This window comes from Cyprinodon tularosa, unplaced genomic scaffold (assembly GCF_016077235.1).
Source record: "Cyprinodon tularosa strain WSP-4 unplaced genomic scaffold, ASM1607723v1 ctg274, whole genome shotgun sequence".
NCBI classification, from domain to species: Eukaryota; Metazoa; Chordata; class Actinopteri; order Cyprinodontiformes; family Cyprinodontidae; genus Cyprinodon; species Cyprinodon tularosa.
Window position 1 is genome coordinate 208,973 of NW_024038979.1, and position 14,695 is coordinate 223,667.

At 39.5% G+C, this 14,695-nt stretch overlaps 1 protein-coding gene across 1 annotated transcript; it reads left to right on the forward strand.

Moving 5' to 3' along the window:
- Positions 1-63: 63 nt before the first annotated feature.
- Positions 64-10,861, forward strand: spred3 (sprouty related EVH1 domain containing 3). Its single transcript, XM_038289962.1, has 6 exons — positions 64-333; positions 4,599-4,764; positions 5,520-5,688; positions 5,776-5,837; positions 5,923-6,081; positions 9,246-10,861. Exons 1-6 carry the CDS (start codon positions 323-325, stop codon positions 10,245-10,247), a joined length of 1,569 nt encoding a protein of 522 aa, XP_038145890.1. The 5' UTR covers positions 64-322; the 3' UTR covers positions 10,248-10,861.
- The last annotated feature ends 3,834 nt before the right edge of the window (positions 10,862-14,695 follow it).

Genomic DNA, 14,695 nt, shown 5'->3' on the forward strand with positions numbered 1-14,695 from the left:
GCTGTCAATGATTAGTGCGGATGTGCTGGCACAGGGCAGGTAGAGGGAGAGGGAGAGAGGGAGGGAGGAAGAGGAGGGAGGGAGGGAGGATGCTGCCAGCGGAAAATGGCTGCTGCAACCTCAAGCCTATCCTGATAGACAGAAACGACATCAAGGTGGAGAGAGTGTGTGTGAGAGAGACGGAGGAAGATTAGGAAAATGAGAGCAGATGGAGAGAGAAGGTGAAGCGAGTCTGAGTGTTTCCTGAAAGGAGGAATAAAAAAGAAGAGGGAGAGAGGAGAGCCTGGGGTGGGCTGCTGCAAGCGGCGGGCAACACCGAGCCATGGAGGGCGAGTAAGTCCTTATTTTTATTTCCAACGTCCCTTATTTATACAGAAATAACCAGCGGAAAGGACAGAAGGACGCCAGCAGCATCCCCAGCTCTGCATCCTGGGCTGTTCTCGCAGTTGGCGCTGTGCAGCTTAGGAGGCAGTCGAGAATAAAAACACCATTACGTAGTCTTGAATCAACAGCATACACCCCATATCCGATATATCCATGCCAGTGTGTGATAAATGTGCGGCCACATTCATGAGGGAGCCGCCGCTCGTTATTACGCGCGAGGAAGAAAAAAAAAAAAAAGACGCACAGCATAAAGAGCGCATTTTAAACCCAACCTGAAGTAATGCAACGATTCAGGTTCCAATTCGCACTGCTTGAAAACAACCACCAAACAGCCAGTGTGTAAAATATATGAAGGAGGGGGGAAAAAGACGCTATATGGCGAGTTTAAGGACCAGCATCGCGTCATTAAAGTGGAATGAGGAAGGGATGGAGGCGCTGTGATTTTTATCAACGTGTCTCGGGGTTTCATTATGATTTTTAAAGCCAAACTTTATGAATGAAATGTGATTTTTTTTCCCTCTCTCTCCCTCTCTCGCTCTCCCTTATTCTCACCCCTCCTCTCATTCTTCCCTTTTCTATTCGTCCCCCTCCCCCCATCTCTCTGGTTTCCTCTCTCCATCCTCTCACCCACTCGTTTTTCATTTCTCCTTCTTTCATTTCCACACTGTCTTTAGGCCCGACTCTCATCTTTATCAACATATTTCCTATCGTTTCTGGTGATATGTATAAGGCGCAGTGCGAAGAGGAGCCCAGTCCCATTCATAAAAACATATAACATCAAATCGGGGTGTGTTAATGAGTCCGTGCAGCAGGGGCGGAATGGAGAGAAAATTATTGCAACAATAAAAAAAAAAAAAAAAAAAAAAAAAAAAGATGCGGAAACAAGGGTGAAAAAAATAATTTCCGACATGATTTCATTCATATAAAATGCGGTTCTGAATTATTCAAGCGAATGGAGAGTGTGCAGCTCGTTTTATTTATTTATTTTATGTTTTGCAAGAATGCCTGGGCCTCTGATGTCGAGTGGGTGCGTTCATTGATACGTCTATGTGGGAAACACTCATTCTTCTTCCCTCCTCCCATTTCTGTCCTCCTCAGCGGACTCTGTGTCCCTTTGCATCCACATTTCTCAGCCCGTGTACGATTCATATATATATATTTTTTGCGTAAAACGGGGTATTAGATAAGGAGAAAACGCAATGTGAGGCCTTTTTAAGCGCCATACAGATCAACGCTCCTAGTTCTTTGTGTGAAATTTAACAGGTTGCATCTTCATTCACACAAAAATCCGGACTGCGTTTCTTTGTTCAGTTGTTTCATGAATTATTTCCTTTGGACAGCGCCAAATAAGGTGAAATATAAATCATGCATAAATTACACCTGCAAGAAAATGTATGAAGAATGTTACATTGGACTGTGTAAGTTTGCCTGAATTGAAAAAATAAACACTTTCATTAAATGCATCAAGCTAAACATCCTGAAGGGATGGCTTTGCAGCACATGCAGACCAGCATTAGGTATGTAAATAATTTAATTTAATTTGTAATGTAGGTATAAATCTCACATTGGCTGTTTACTAGCAAAATCTAGACCGGGTGGGGTCTAGAGCTTTATCCCAACTAGTTTTATAACAAAAACAGATACAACTACACGGTTTTCCATATCCATATATCAGTTTAGATTCATATGACTAAATTAAAATAATACACACTGTAAAATATTTGATGCTTTCTTCAAGGTGATATTCTAGAATCAGCTGCTTACTTTATAATTGTTCTTTTGTTCTTTACTGAACCATATTTTAACTATTTCTGAGTGTAGAAATAAGCAGTTATGTACTTTCAATGGGGATTTATTATCGTATATAAGACAAAGAAACGTTCAATATTCAAAAACAAATCCATCAGCATCTAGAATCAGAATAAATTTTTATATATCAACTTTTTTGCACTTTTTTAGCACAATGAATTTTACTTTGTACTTTGGTCCACTTTCCTCACAGTGAAGGCATTTAAAATATAAATATTTATCTTTTATGTATTATTATATAAATTTTCCTACAAAAGAGGAGGTTAGATAGCTGTAGACTGGTATAAAGCTGGGTAATCTGACTGTTAGATGTTCATCAGAATGACAACCTGGTGGAAAAAACTGTCTTCATGGCTGCTATATTCTTGGCCCTGGAAAAGATCTGGATGCAGGGAAGGCCAGCCCTGATGATCCTCTCTGCAAACCTAATTTTTTGGTTATAGTTTGGGCCTTTCCTGTGTTATGCAATGACGGACAGATAAGGTCAGCAAAGGACATGATCAGCAGCTCCTGTAGAACTTTGTTCATGTTGGAGCAAGAAGTAGAGTCTCTGCCGGGCTTTCTTCTAAACAGTGTCTATATGGGAGAACCAGCTAAGGTGTTCCAGAAAGGTTGGTCCCCTGGGCAGTGGAAGTCATCCACAGCAGATGTAGTATTGTTGAGGCTGTTATTGAGAGTGATTATGGGAAATGGTCCGCAAACCGTCATCTCCACTGTCTTGAGTGGGTTAAGCTTAGTTCAATGCTAGTTGTGCAGAACTTTTGAGTTTTACAGATATATGCATTTTGGTTTTAATCAGACTATTTCTTGCTTTAGAGGTTTGGCCCAAACGTCAAGTTTGGTTTCACCATATCATAGAATATTCTTCCCCTGCCAATGTTTTGAGAGATTTGATCCAGCATGTTTTGTTTCAAATGTGTGTTTTTTAGAACATAATGTAAAAGACTATTATGAAATGTAGAACAAAACCAGCACTATCAGCTCCTTTTAATCAAATTGAATAAAAAACTGTGCACATAAAAACTATTAGCTGTGCACAGCTATATAACCAAGTTAGAGTAACTTTTATACATTTTTCTGGCAGACTTTCTTTTTTCAGTTGAATTGTAACAAAATAAAGATCCATATTTATCAATGTTTGGTGCACAATAAAAATAAGTATTTACAGTAACAACCTGAGAGTAAAAAGCTGATGGTTTTCTCTCCCTATACAGAGTTGGAAAAGAGAAATAAAAAGACAATTTAGTTGTTTGATATTTTTTTCAACAGTTTAGGGCAAATCCTTTTTTGACCATAAAGAGAAAGTTGGTGAATTAGTGACTGCCAGATCAGTATCATGTAAAATCCAGTAAAAGGGGAGCAGAATTGTTTGTACTGTTAATGTTGAAGATCAGTTAAATTATGGTTTCCATCTGAAATTAGGTTATTTAAAAGTGCAGCTAACTTACATGACTGAAAACTCCCCAACTTCACTCTCTAATTAAAGTCATTATGTAACAGTGTTTAACAGTGGTTTAAACCTTTTTTTGGAATGACTATGACATGTATGACTGAGAATCTTCACCAGTAAAAGTGGTGAGATGAAGTTTTCCTCTTTTATTTGGAATTTGAACTTTGCTATTGGAAACAGGAAGAACTCATGCAAGGCAAGAACGTGTTTTTGTGTTCATGTAAAATACGTATGTTAAAATATTAGGGCCCCCACACATGCTGCGTAAACCCTTGATCACTAAATAAAGAGCAAGCTCCACATACTTTGTACTTTTCACGCATGCTAACAAATAACACTGGGGTGAATGTTATGATTATTATGTCCATCGTCTTTATCTGATGACCTTTACTTCTCTTTTTCCCAAAGCAATGGATGCTTCGGCAACTGCTTGTTAAGAGTATGGCTAAACTCTCCTATGGTGCAAATGTTCTCTGGACACTCGATGTCGGGTCCCTGTGGATTAAATGATTAACATTTTAAATGCTGGCCTTCATGTGCAACAAATGATGCCAGATTTGGTGCCAGATTTAACTCTTATACCTTGACCAAAATGCTGTACAGCTTTCTTCCTTTGTTAAGTTGATCTGGTTGAATGAATAAATCTGAATATGGAATTTATACTAGCTTATTTATAGCTGTTGGATTATTGAAAATGATGACTATATAGTCTTAATTAAAAGAGTTTTACAAAAATGTGTAAATATTTATCTTCAATCATATTAAAGATAACATTAAAAGGCAGCTTTGGTAGTTGAGTACGGGGACTAAATTTAAAAAGGGAATGGTTCCAAAGTCACTTGATATCTCAAATGAATCATAGTGTGTTAATTCAAAATAGCTTAAAAACATTAGTTAAACATTTTTTGTGTTCACCAATACCTAAACAGCTCACTCCCTCCCCTTTCACTGCTAGTGTGCGTGTTCGCGCTGTGGTGATGACACGTGATGACTCCAGTGGCGGTTGGGTTCAGCTTGGAGGCGGCGGCCTCAGTCACGTGGTCATATGCAAAGGGAGGAGCCATGATGGCAGGAGCCGGAGAGAGTACACCATTCGTGGAGAGCGACTGCGAGACCGAGCAGTGAGTGTGTGCGTGTGTTACGGCTGTCTTTGGTGCCACGTTGCTCGTCAACACCATCTAAAGACTGTAATTAAATGTTGCATGTTGATGACAAAATGCAGTTAAAATTCCTTAAAAGCCTTTGAAAAAGCCTTTGCGCTTGCTGTTAACAAGTAGTTAATAATTTACCTATTTCAGCACTAATAGCCTCCCTCGGTTTCTGTTTATGAATCTATAGTGCTGACACTATAGATTGAAGGCAATTCCCTAGTAGACCAGAAAAAACTTTCATGGTCTGAATTCCGTAGCTTTTTTAAAGCACATCTGGACTCCCCAGGGCCGTACCACCCTGGGCGGTAAGCCACATTCTGTCACTTTTACATATCCGTCCTGTTTGGGTCCATCATGCATGAGGTATTAACATTCCATGAATGGCACCATGTTAATTATTTATTTTGGGATGATTCAGGACAACTCGGAGTCATAACTTTGACCTATATGGGAGCTTGATCAGTTTCTGAATTTTGATTAATTAAAATCTAAGATGTAGTTAAGACCTGCAAACAGTGTCAGGCTGGTTTTGTAGAAAAAAGCTGAAGTTTGTCAGACCAAATGGGTCTGTTGTCCACTTAGAAACCATGTAGCCTGAGTACAATATGCATGGGAACCACATATATGCATGTTGGGTGGTGCTCATTAAAACCTGCCACAATGTTATGATTTCAGAAAGTGTCTGAGCTCGTTCTTGCCTCTTATTTTTGCTGTTCTGTTTGCAGCCAGTACTGGAGTGTGCTGTCCAAAGAGGACTGGTATACAACAAGGTGAATCCCATCTTCCATCACTGGAGAGTAGAGGATCAGAAATTTGGCCTTACATTCCAGAGTCCTGCTGATGCCATCTCCTTTGAAAAAGGGCTGCAGACTGTCTTAGACAAGCTGGAAAGAGGTAGACATACACAGCCAACATTTTAACGTTTTTAATTTGAGCTAGGTTTAAGATATTTTTCTGAATATCCTTTTTATTATCATAAAGGTTCTGACTCGCCGTCGTCCTCCACGCCAGAAGAGGCTGACACTGAAGATGATGGTCAAGCTGTGAGTTTTCGAGCACACTGAGTATTTTCCCTCATACGGGTCTGCGTGGTTCCGGTATGTGTGGTTGACGGCCAGCCTCTGTCAGTCCCATACAGGAAGTGAGTCGTCGTCCAACAGCAGAAAGGAGATGCTTCCCAAATCTATCACCATAGTGACAAGCGAGTCCTCATCCACCTGCTTCGTCCTGCCAGAAGAGTTCAGCTTTGGATCCAGCCATGCCGTCACCACTCACACGCCTGCTCAGGTACATCACAGACTCTGACACAGACTCGTTAAAAAAACATGCATTAGTTGGATGCATGTGACCCTTTATCACCATCTGATTTATCACCTCTTGTTTATCACAAAAACAGTTATATTTATTAGGAGATGTTGGGTTTGAAAGCTAATATGAGCTGATACCGATCCCATGCCAATAATATTATGCATCCCTAATACATTGGTGTTCTAAAAAAAAAGAGACTTGGTTGAAAAGGTGTAAATCTACATTGTATTTATCTGAGTAGTTTTCACCAGAGAGACAGCCGGTGAAAGAAACTGAGGTTGCCTGTTTTTGCAAACACCACAGACCTGAAGCTAGAAGCCTAAAGAGTTTGTCTCCAGAATGTGTGCATAGATGATAGCTTCCCTGTCCTGGCCCTAAACCTGTGCACGTTCTGGATGGAGGGCGTTAGGATTTTTATAGATGATGTGTTAGCAGTCCTATTTTTGACAGCCATCTTAGATTTAGTCTTAGTTTTAGTCTTCAGGATGAAAACTATTATTTGTCTTAGTTGCTTCTTTGTCATTACAAAATGGGATAGTTTTAGTCAGTTTATTCGACTTAAAACTGTCTAGTTTTAGTCAGTTTTATGTTACGTCATAAAACAGTTATCCGTTATAATTTCGAATAACAACCAGATTCTTTACCAGACTGACAGCTCTTGCTTAGATACTACAATAGCTGGTTCTAGAATACTGCTGTGCGGTTCATCATTGCTGTTGGGCAGAAAACTTTCATTTATAGAACTGAAATAAACTTTTGTATGAATTAATGCCCTACTTTATACCAAAGTGTCTCACAAAAGTGTGAAAATAGCAGATCTATTTCAACACATCATGTTGGTTAATATAGCAGACAGACAAGCTAACAAAATATAAAATAAAGGATTGGTTTTAGACATATACTGTTTCCATCCCAAAGCAAATACTTCTTGATCTACTATGAATTATGCATTACACATCTTCAATACGCCCAAAAAGCAAAGAACAAAAACATTCTTCTTTCTACTCTGGCAATTTCGGCTTTATTTCTAAAAAATGTACCCCTTGGTTTATTGCTGCTCAGGGGTCAAAATAGATTTAAATTCAAAGGGGTCTGATATATATAAAAAAAAATGCAGAGAAAACATAATACATAATACATAATTGCCTTATAATGCCATAGCAATCCAGACCTAAATTTAATGAATATGCTAAAATGTTGAAATATTCAAAGGAAACAGAGAAAATGCTTTAATGACAATACAAGGAAATATTTACATCATATTTGAATAGATAGAAACAACAACTATGAGAGAAATAAGATTTATGTACCTTTTCATCTGAGTCTTTATCCAAAAATAAACAGTATGCAATGAAATATTTTCTTTGGATATAATTTAAGGATTCCTTTTGGTAGAAATGAAAGAATGTTTAGTATCACCTCTTGTGAGGTGGAAGAAATAAAATATTGATAGTTAAAGGTTTTTTTTTACACTTTGCAGATAATGATCAGCCACATATAGTTTATTAAGTAGAGAGAGCAGGAAGAGCTATACTGCTGAGAGCGAACCATCAGAGTGGAGCGTAAAGCACAGTCAGAGCCATGCACGCACAAAAAAGCATTTCAGCACAAGCACAGCTGGGAGAGCAGATTTTGTCAGAGTTAAGAGCGCAGTACTAGACCATTCCGACTTATTTTCTCCCCCGCCGCTGCTGCCATCATCCATTTGTGGTCATTCAGAACGTGCAACGTTGCCACCAGGTTTGCTTACCACAGGACGCAGCAGCACGGCAGATGCTGCTTAGCAGATTAGAGCACAATTATGCATTTTAAACATGTGACAGACAACCCTCTAACTTTTTTATTTAGTCTCGTCTCGTCATGGGTGTGAAGAACCACACCCATGACTCGTCATGTTTTCGTCATCAAAGATCCACGTTTAGCTCGTCAGTTTTCGTTACTGTCATGAAAAAAAGGGAGCGTCAACGAAATGATTTTGTCATTGTTGACGAAAACAACACTGTGTTTGAGTCTGTTAAACCCTAATAAAACCTGCCTGTTACATGTCAAAACTAATGTTTTCCAAAGTGGTTTATCTAATTAGGACAGTTCTGTCAGGATAAAAAGTCATCTTCATTATACGCATGGCAAAGATTTAGGAATGGAAGTGTCCTTGATCTAATAACACAGTGTAATATTTTAACCTCTCTGGTGCCATGGATGTCTTCTCATTTACAACCGTTTATGATGTAAAGATGTGATGTTGTGGCATACTAGAGTTGTATAAAAATGGTTCTTTAACTGTGATTCGGGTCGACTTCAACGAGAAGCGAGCCCGGTTGGTTGGCGTGCCTTCTGTTGCCCTAAGCAACTTGTCTGGTCTGAGTAAGAATTGTAGTTTATGTCAAAATCTGTTGGCATGTCTCATGGTTATTTAATACATATACATTAAGAAGTGTCATTTAAATAATTTGTCCCAAGTGATCCCTTCTCAGGAAAGAGAGAGAAAGCTTAAAGGCGTAAACACAGAGCTTTTCTTTACACGGGAACAACCTGATTGTTTGCTATATGAGCATGTTCTGTTTTGTGATAGAGCAAAACCACACACCGTAGATATGCACAAAGCAGACTGTAAAAATGTGGGGCTCAGCTTCATACTAATTGGGTCTTTGCTACTGCGTCCTGGTAACAAAGAGACTTAATATCCAGTTTAAAACAGTTATTTACTGATACTTATCTCTCTTCTGTGCAATGTAGAAGCAAGTTCATACCAGATTGGTTGAAAGGTGAGATTTAAATTGACCTTTTAGCTGTTCTCAGTAATTTTTTGTTTGAAAATTCACAAGAATGGTAAAGAACTGGACTGAGAATTTGAAAACTCAAAAGTTCCCCATAATTAATAAAAAAAAGCGTCAGAAAGCAAGTAGAAAATATAAAAATAAAGTCTGCCCTTGGAAGCAGAGGACAAATACATGAGGTTTGATCCGGCCTCTTTGCATCAAACAGCAGTAGGACATTGTTTCCAGAGGACCAACATTAGAACCTGTAGTTTCACTCGGACATTTTAGGGAATTTTAAATTTCCTCAGATGGAAACCTTCTATATTCAGAGCTGTGGTACACAATGTTCCTGACACACTGTGTAACACTACACCCTCTCCACAGATCCACACCAGGCCAGGACAGCACCAGCTCTCTCAAATGACGACTGTGTTAAACCCCCCAGCGCCCCCACCTCCTCCACCGGCTCCACCAACTCCTCCTGCGGGTCCCCCAGCCTCCTCCCCTCTGTCCCCTCTGTCACCAACCATTTCGCTGCTGGAAGAAGGGGATCTACGCAGTGTGGATCCTTGCAAAGATCTGTGGGGTTCCCGGGGCTATGAGGATTATAGACGTGCGGGTGCGACAAGGACTATGGTTGGGGGGCTGACAGGGGGAGTTGTCGTCGGTGGTGGGGGGAGTCTACAGGACAAGTCGGAGCTCTGCGTTGTACGCTTCGAGAAGGAGTTGGCCGGAGTGGGTACGGCTGGCTGCGAGGTGACCGTGAGCCTTGACAGCAAAGCCTCCCAGCGCCTGTCATCGTCGTCGCCTACCTGCATGTCCATGCCCAATGCCGTGTCAGGAGTGTCCTCAGGTGCGGGCTCACCCCAGGAGACGGGTAAAGGATCCCCCTCCCCTTGCTGCATCCACACCTCGCTGGCCGCGTCCCGGTCGCGGACTCGTAAGAGAGGAGGAGGGGCCAGCAGCAGCGATCCGGGGGCCATCTCGCCCGATGACGACAGCCCGTGCCCTCAGGCGTCATCATCGTGCTCATCACGCTGCGTGTACTGCCGCTCAGTTTTCAGCGCCTCAGAGAATGGGCGGGGCCGCTGCAGGGACGCCCCCGACCCGGCCCTGCACTGCCTCCGCCAGTGGACCTGTGTGTGGTGCGCAGAAAGCCTGCTCTACCACTGCATGTCGGACTCTGAGGGAGAGTTTTGGGAGCCTTGTTCGTGTGATGACTCTATGGGGGGCCACCCGCACCCCCTCTGCTGTGCCCGCTGGTTGGCCCTCCTGGCCCTGTCCCTCTTCGTGCCCTGTATGTGCTGCTACCTGCCTCTGCGCGCCTGCCTGCGATGTGGGGAGAGGTGTGGCTGCTGTGGGGGAAAGCACAAAGCGGTCCGATGAGGCCAAGCTGAGGGGTAGGAGGGCTTCCCTGGACCGAGGGGTCTGGGTATCAGTTGGGTGGAACAGGTGCTCTCAGCGGAACCAGACATCCAACGCAGTCCTCCAAAGCCCCACAGCCTTCCACTGATTTCTGCTCTTTCTCCTTTCAACCGGGGGGCCTTCCTCAATGGTCCATGCCTGCTGCAGGTGCTCTGCACTCAGACCAGGCTCTTTGGGAGTCATCTGGAGCCTTCGTAGTGGATTTACCGGGGCGTGGCTATAAAGCCGTCAATGACGTTAGTAAAGAAGGAAGGTTGGCAGAGGCAACAATGGTGTGTACACTGTTTCAAATGTCCGTTTGTTTTTGTTTTTTTTATTTAGCAAGAAAATCTTTGAAAAAACAGCAACAAAAGATGTTTATATATATGATTGTTATAATTTTAATTGGTATATTTTATTAAATGTAAAACACATCAACAGAATCCCCAAATGGCACACACACATATACACACCCTCACGTATTCACAGACACAAGCTCTTGGGGAAGTTATTTGTTCCATGTTAAACAGACGTCACCCTTTACCTCTAATTTTACCTCAGATGTTACTCAAACCTGGGTTAGAGATTAAAAAAAAGGAGAAACACAAAGGGCGAAAGATTCAGAAAGAGCAAGCACAAACAAGTGCAGTTTTCATCCATGCATCTGAGACCACAAGCATCGTCTTCTAGTTAAAGTGCACGAATTATCAAATGCAAACAGACAATTGATGTTAAGGGAAGCTGCAATGACAACTACAAAGACGTACAAGTCATAATAGTCCATGATAGTCCTTGGTGACCTAGCTTTGGTTTCATCAGAGTCGGCCCAATGTTGTACTTGGCTGTATTTAATGTGAGGAGGCCCACTTCCTGTTAAGCCCATCTCCCACTGGCGACTACTAACAGTTTCAATGCAGATTTGTACAAGTCAAGAAGGGGTGCCTCATTTTTAACTGGCTGTGCTTACAAGCAATCATGGCTATTACTGGGATGCAAAAAAAAATCAGAACAGTACTGGGTAAATAAAATAAAAACATACCTTTATTTGTAGGGAAAATAAAACCATCCAAACTAGCTTAGCTCTAAAAAAGCAATCACCACCCCTCGATAGAATATGAGAATATAAAAAAAATTTGTTAAATAGAATGTCTGACATCCTGACGTATATCAGAACACTGTAATGTTTTCCAGCATTTCCACTCAAAACCCAATAACCTCTAGAGATTATGATCAGTTAAAATAGAGTGATATACCTCAAGATGTAAATACCTAATATTGTTATTTAAATGACAGCTAATGAAAATACTGAAGATAGTTTTTTTCTTCCCAAAATTTGAATAGTATTTTAAAAGCCTAATAAAAACTATGACAGTATATGCCCTCAGCGTTTAGTTAATGAATAAGTGCATCAAAGCAGATTTGAATGGAGGCAAACAGCTTTGCTGGGATGTTAAGGAAATATACCCTGAAAAAAATAATGCAACCGTCTTTGGCATTTACTTAGTTATATTTAGTTACTTTATCACAATTGTTTCATGTTGGCAAGGTAGGAATAAAACAATTGTGTAAAGTAAACAAATACAGTATAATTAAATAAATGCCAAAAGCTGTTGCATTATTTTTTTTTATGTAGATTGCCTTTAATATTGTCCATCAGCTCTGCATTGTTTTCTTAGGTGTCTTTTATCAATATTCTACTGATTCTCTGAGATATTTAGGTCAGGTGAGTCCACCAGCCAATCAATACATGGCAATACATGGCCGTTAAAGCACTTTGACGCTCTCTTAAAAGAAGTCACTATTTTACTAGATGTGAATCATCTAGAGATGTTCTGAAATCTCCTAGTAGACGGCTGTACTAGCTGCCCTTACTGTGGACGCTCCACATTGGACCACAACCAATTTGGCTTTTGTGCCTCTCTTTTCAGTCTGCAAACTACTGGACCTTCATCTCCTTATGAAAGGATAAATATATTTCACATCATAAGAGGAGTTTGCACCTTTTTAGAAGCCCTTTTACTGCTCAGGCCAGACACTTATGATGATGCCTCTCGCTAAAGAGTGGTTTAACATTAGGAATGTGACCGTTGTCTTGAAAAGGTCTGTAGAAGTGACCCAAAAAGCTTTTCATTTTTTTATTAACTCAACTAACCAATATGCTTACAGACAGTTAGCTTTATACAGATTGTTTAGAATTTACATTTTGTTGTCTGCCTTCCTAACTGGATGGTTGGTGACTGAATACTGGACAATTGTTTAGCAAACTTCCTCATCGACCATTGTATTTGAAACTGAATGTTTGGTTTTCATCATTAGAAAACTATAGCCGTTAAAGTCAGCAGGAATGCTGCTTGACGTATATCACTTTTTTTCTAACTGACCTTTACTTGACTTTAAATTTCTGAGTGAAATTCGAATAAAAATCAAAACTCTTTTCTATAGATTTAATGCAGTTATATTTAGCAGATGTTGAATACATTACAGGTTTTGTAATTCCCAAATCAACTTTTTAGAATTAAAAGCAATTCTCATTACAAAACAGTACGTTTTGGGTAAAAATATTAATTCTGTGAAATGTTAATCTGATGGTTGTTTAGACCCTGAGGAGGGGCTCAGTTTTCTTATACCTTGGGCCGACTCTGTGCATCAAGCAGTAAACACCATTCATTTGCACGTTTCCCCCCATTTTTCCATAAAGTTGTGATATTATTCATAAAAAACACCTCATCCCACTCACATACCTGATGAATCAGATGAGCTGCTTAAAACTGAGGCCTCTGATTGAGTTTATTCTACCTAACAGACACACAGGGACCCTACAGGATCCAGATTCAACAGAGAAACCACCAAAAAAGAAAGTGCAATGTACATCTAGGACAGGATATTTATGTACCAGTCCTCCAGGTTGGGAATTAGAAACCAAAAAGTTTAAAGTGGTGCTGTGTTTAGTATTAGTAGCTGAACAGGAAAGGAGCATACATTGTAAAATGCTGCTGCAACTTCTAAGGAACAGAATCCATCTTATGTCAGTTTTTAGTTTGCAGAATATAAAAATAAAAAGATTCAAATATGACACAAATTTATTTTATTTAACATGCTTGACATTCTGGCTGTGACTACTGTCTCTAAAAACTAAAACTACATCTTTTATGATCAAGGGGAGCGAAAATGTATACAAAAAAATATGAACCAAAAAGCATACAAATTAGTAAACAGTTGCACTTTATTCTGAAACGAGGATTTCTATAATAAAAATAAATGCTTTTCATCAGTTAGGTTGAATGCACTTATACAGCAGCGCTTTCAATGTGTGCATGTTTCTCATCATTCAATTGGCTGCTGCAAATTCTTTCTTTAAACATCACACTGGTTTGTAGAATCAGTATTGTGGAGGAATTTGTTAGAAATTCAAATTTATAGCGATCTCAACATTTCCTCCTCTACTTGATGAGAAAAATGTGGCGATTATGATAAAAATGCATTTTATCCAGCTGTATTTGACAAGGCCAGAAAGTTTATCAGGGAAATACTTTTGATTTATTTCGTTATGAGCTAAAATGTAACACAAATGGCTTAATGTCCACCAAGTGCTGTAAAATCCCAATCTTCTCCACAGGTTGTTTTTCAAAGCCCCCCTGCAACAATAACTTGGTGGAAAAAAAAAAAAAAAAACTGATAGCTGGAGATAGAGAACATTTTCCCAAACTTGTTTCAGAACTTACCCTTGATTTAAGCTTCTTTTATTTAGATTCATGCCTCAGCCTGAACTAAATACTCTAAAGTCAACAGATTTCCCACCTTGTCATAAGAATGGCGGCGTAGGGTACAACCATAGTGACATATTGTGAAAAAGGTAAGAACACAATTTATGGGAATGTTATGAATATTTGATATATCGAGGGCAAAAAAAGCCACGATTCAATACACAACTTGTCAAAGATTTTTATTAAAGAGAAATTAAACTGTAGAAAAAGATATTTAAAGAAATGCATCTAAAATTACTTGAGTTTCTATTTGGTATTTAATTATTTAATAGTCTTGTGTTGGAGCAAAATACAAATTTCTCTTATCTGTTTTAAATGTCAGCAAAATGCAAGCTGATTGGTCGGCAGTTGAAATGATTTGCAATTCAACCAATCAGGTAACATCATTTATTTAATCAGCAAACCGAAGCACAGAAAATATGAAATTATTAAATCAATACTTAAATTAAGATTTCTCGTTTTTTATCTATTGCAGTTTGAGTTAATAATTATTCTAATTTGTTTATTTTAACAAAAACTTATAGATGTTTCAAAAATATTTTTGTATTTATCATAGTTTATTATTCACAATTTTGTGGAATTTTTTTTTTTTTTAAACTCAGATTGGAGTTTTAAATAATGATTTGCACATTTTACTTTGTCATTAGTGTGTATTAATAATTACAC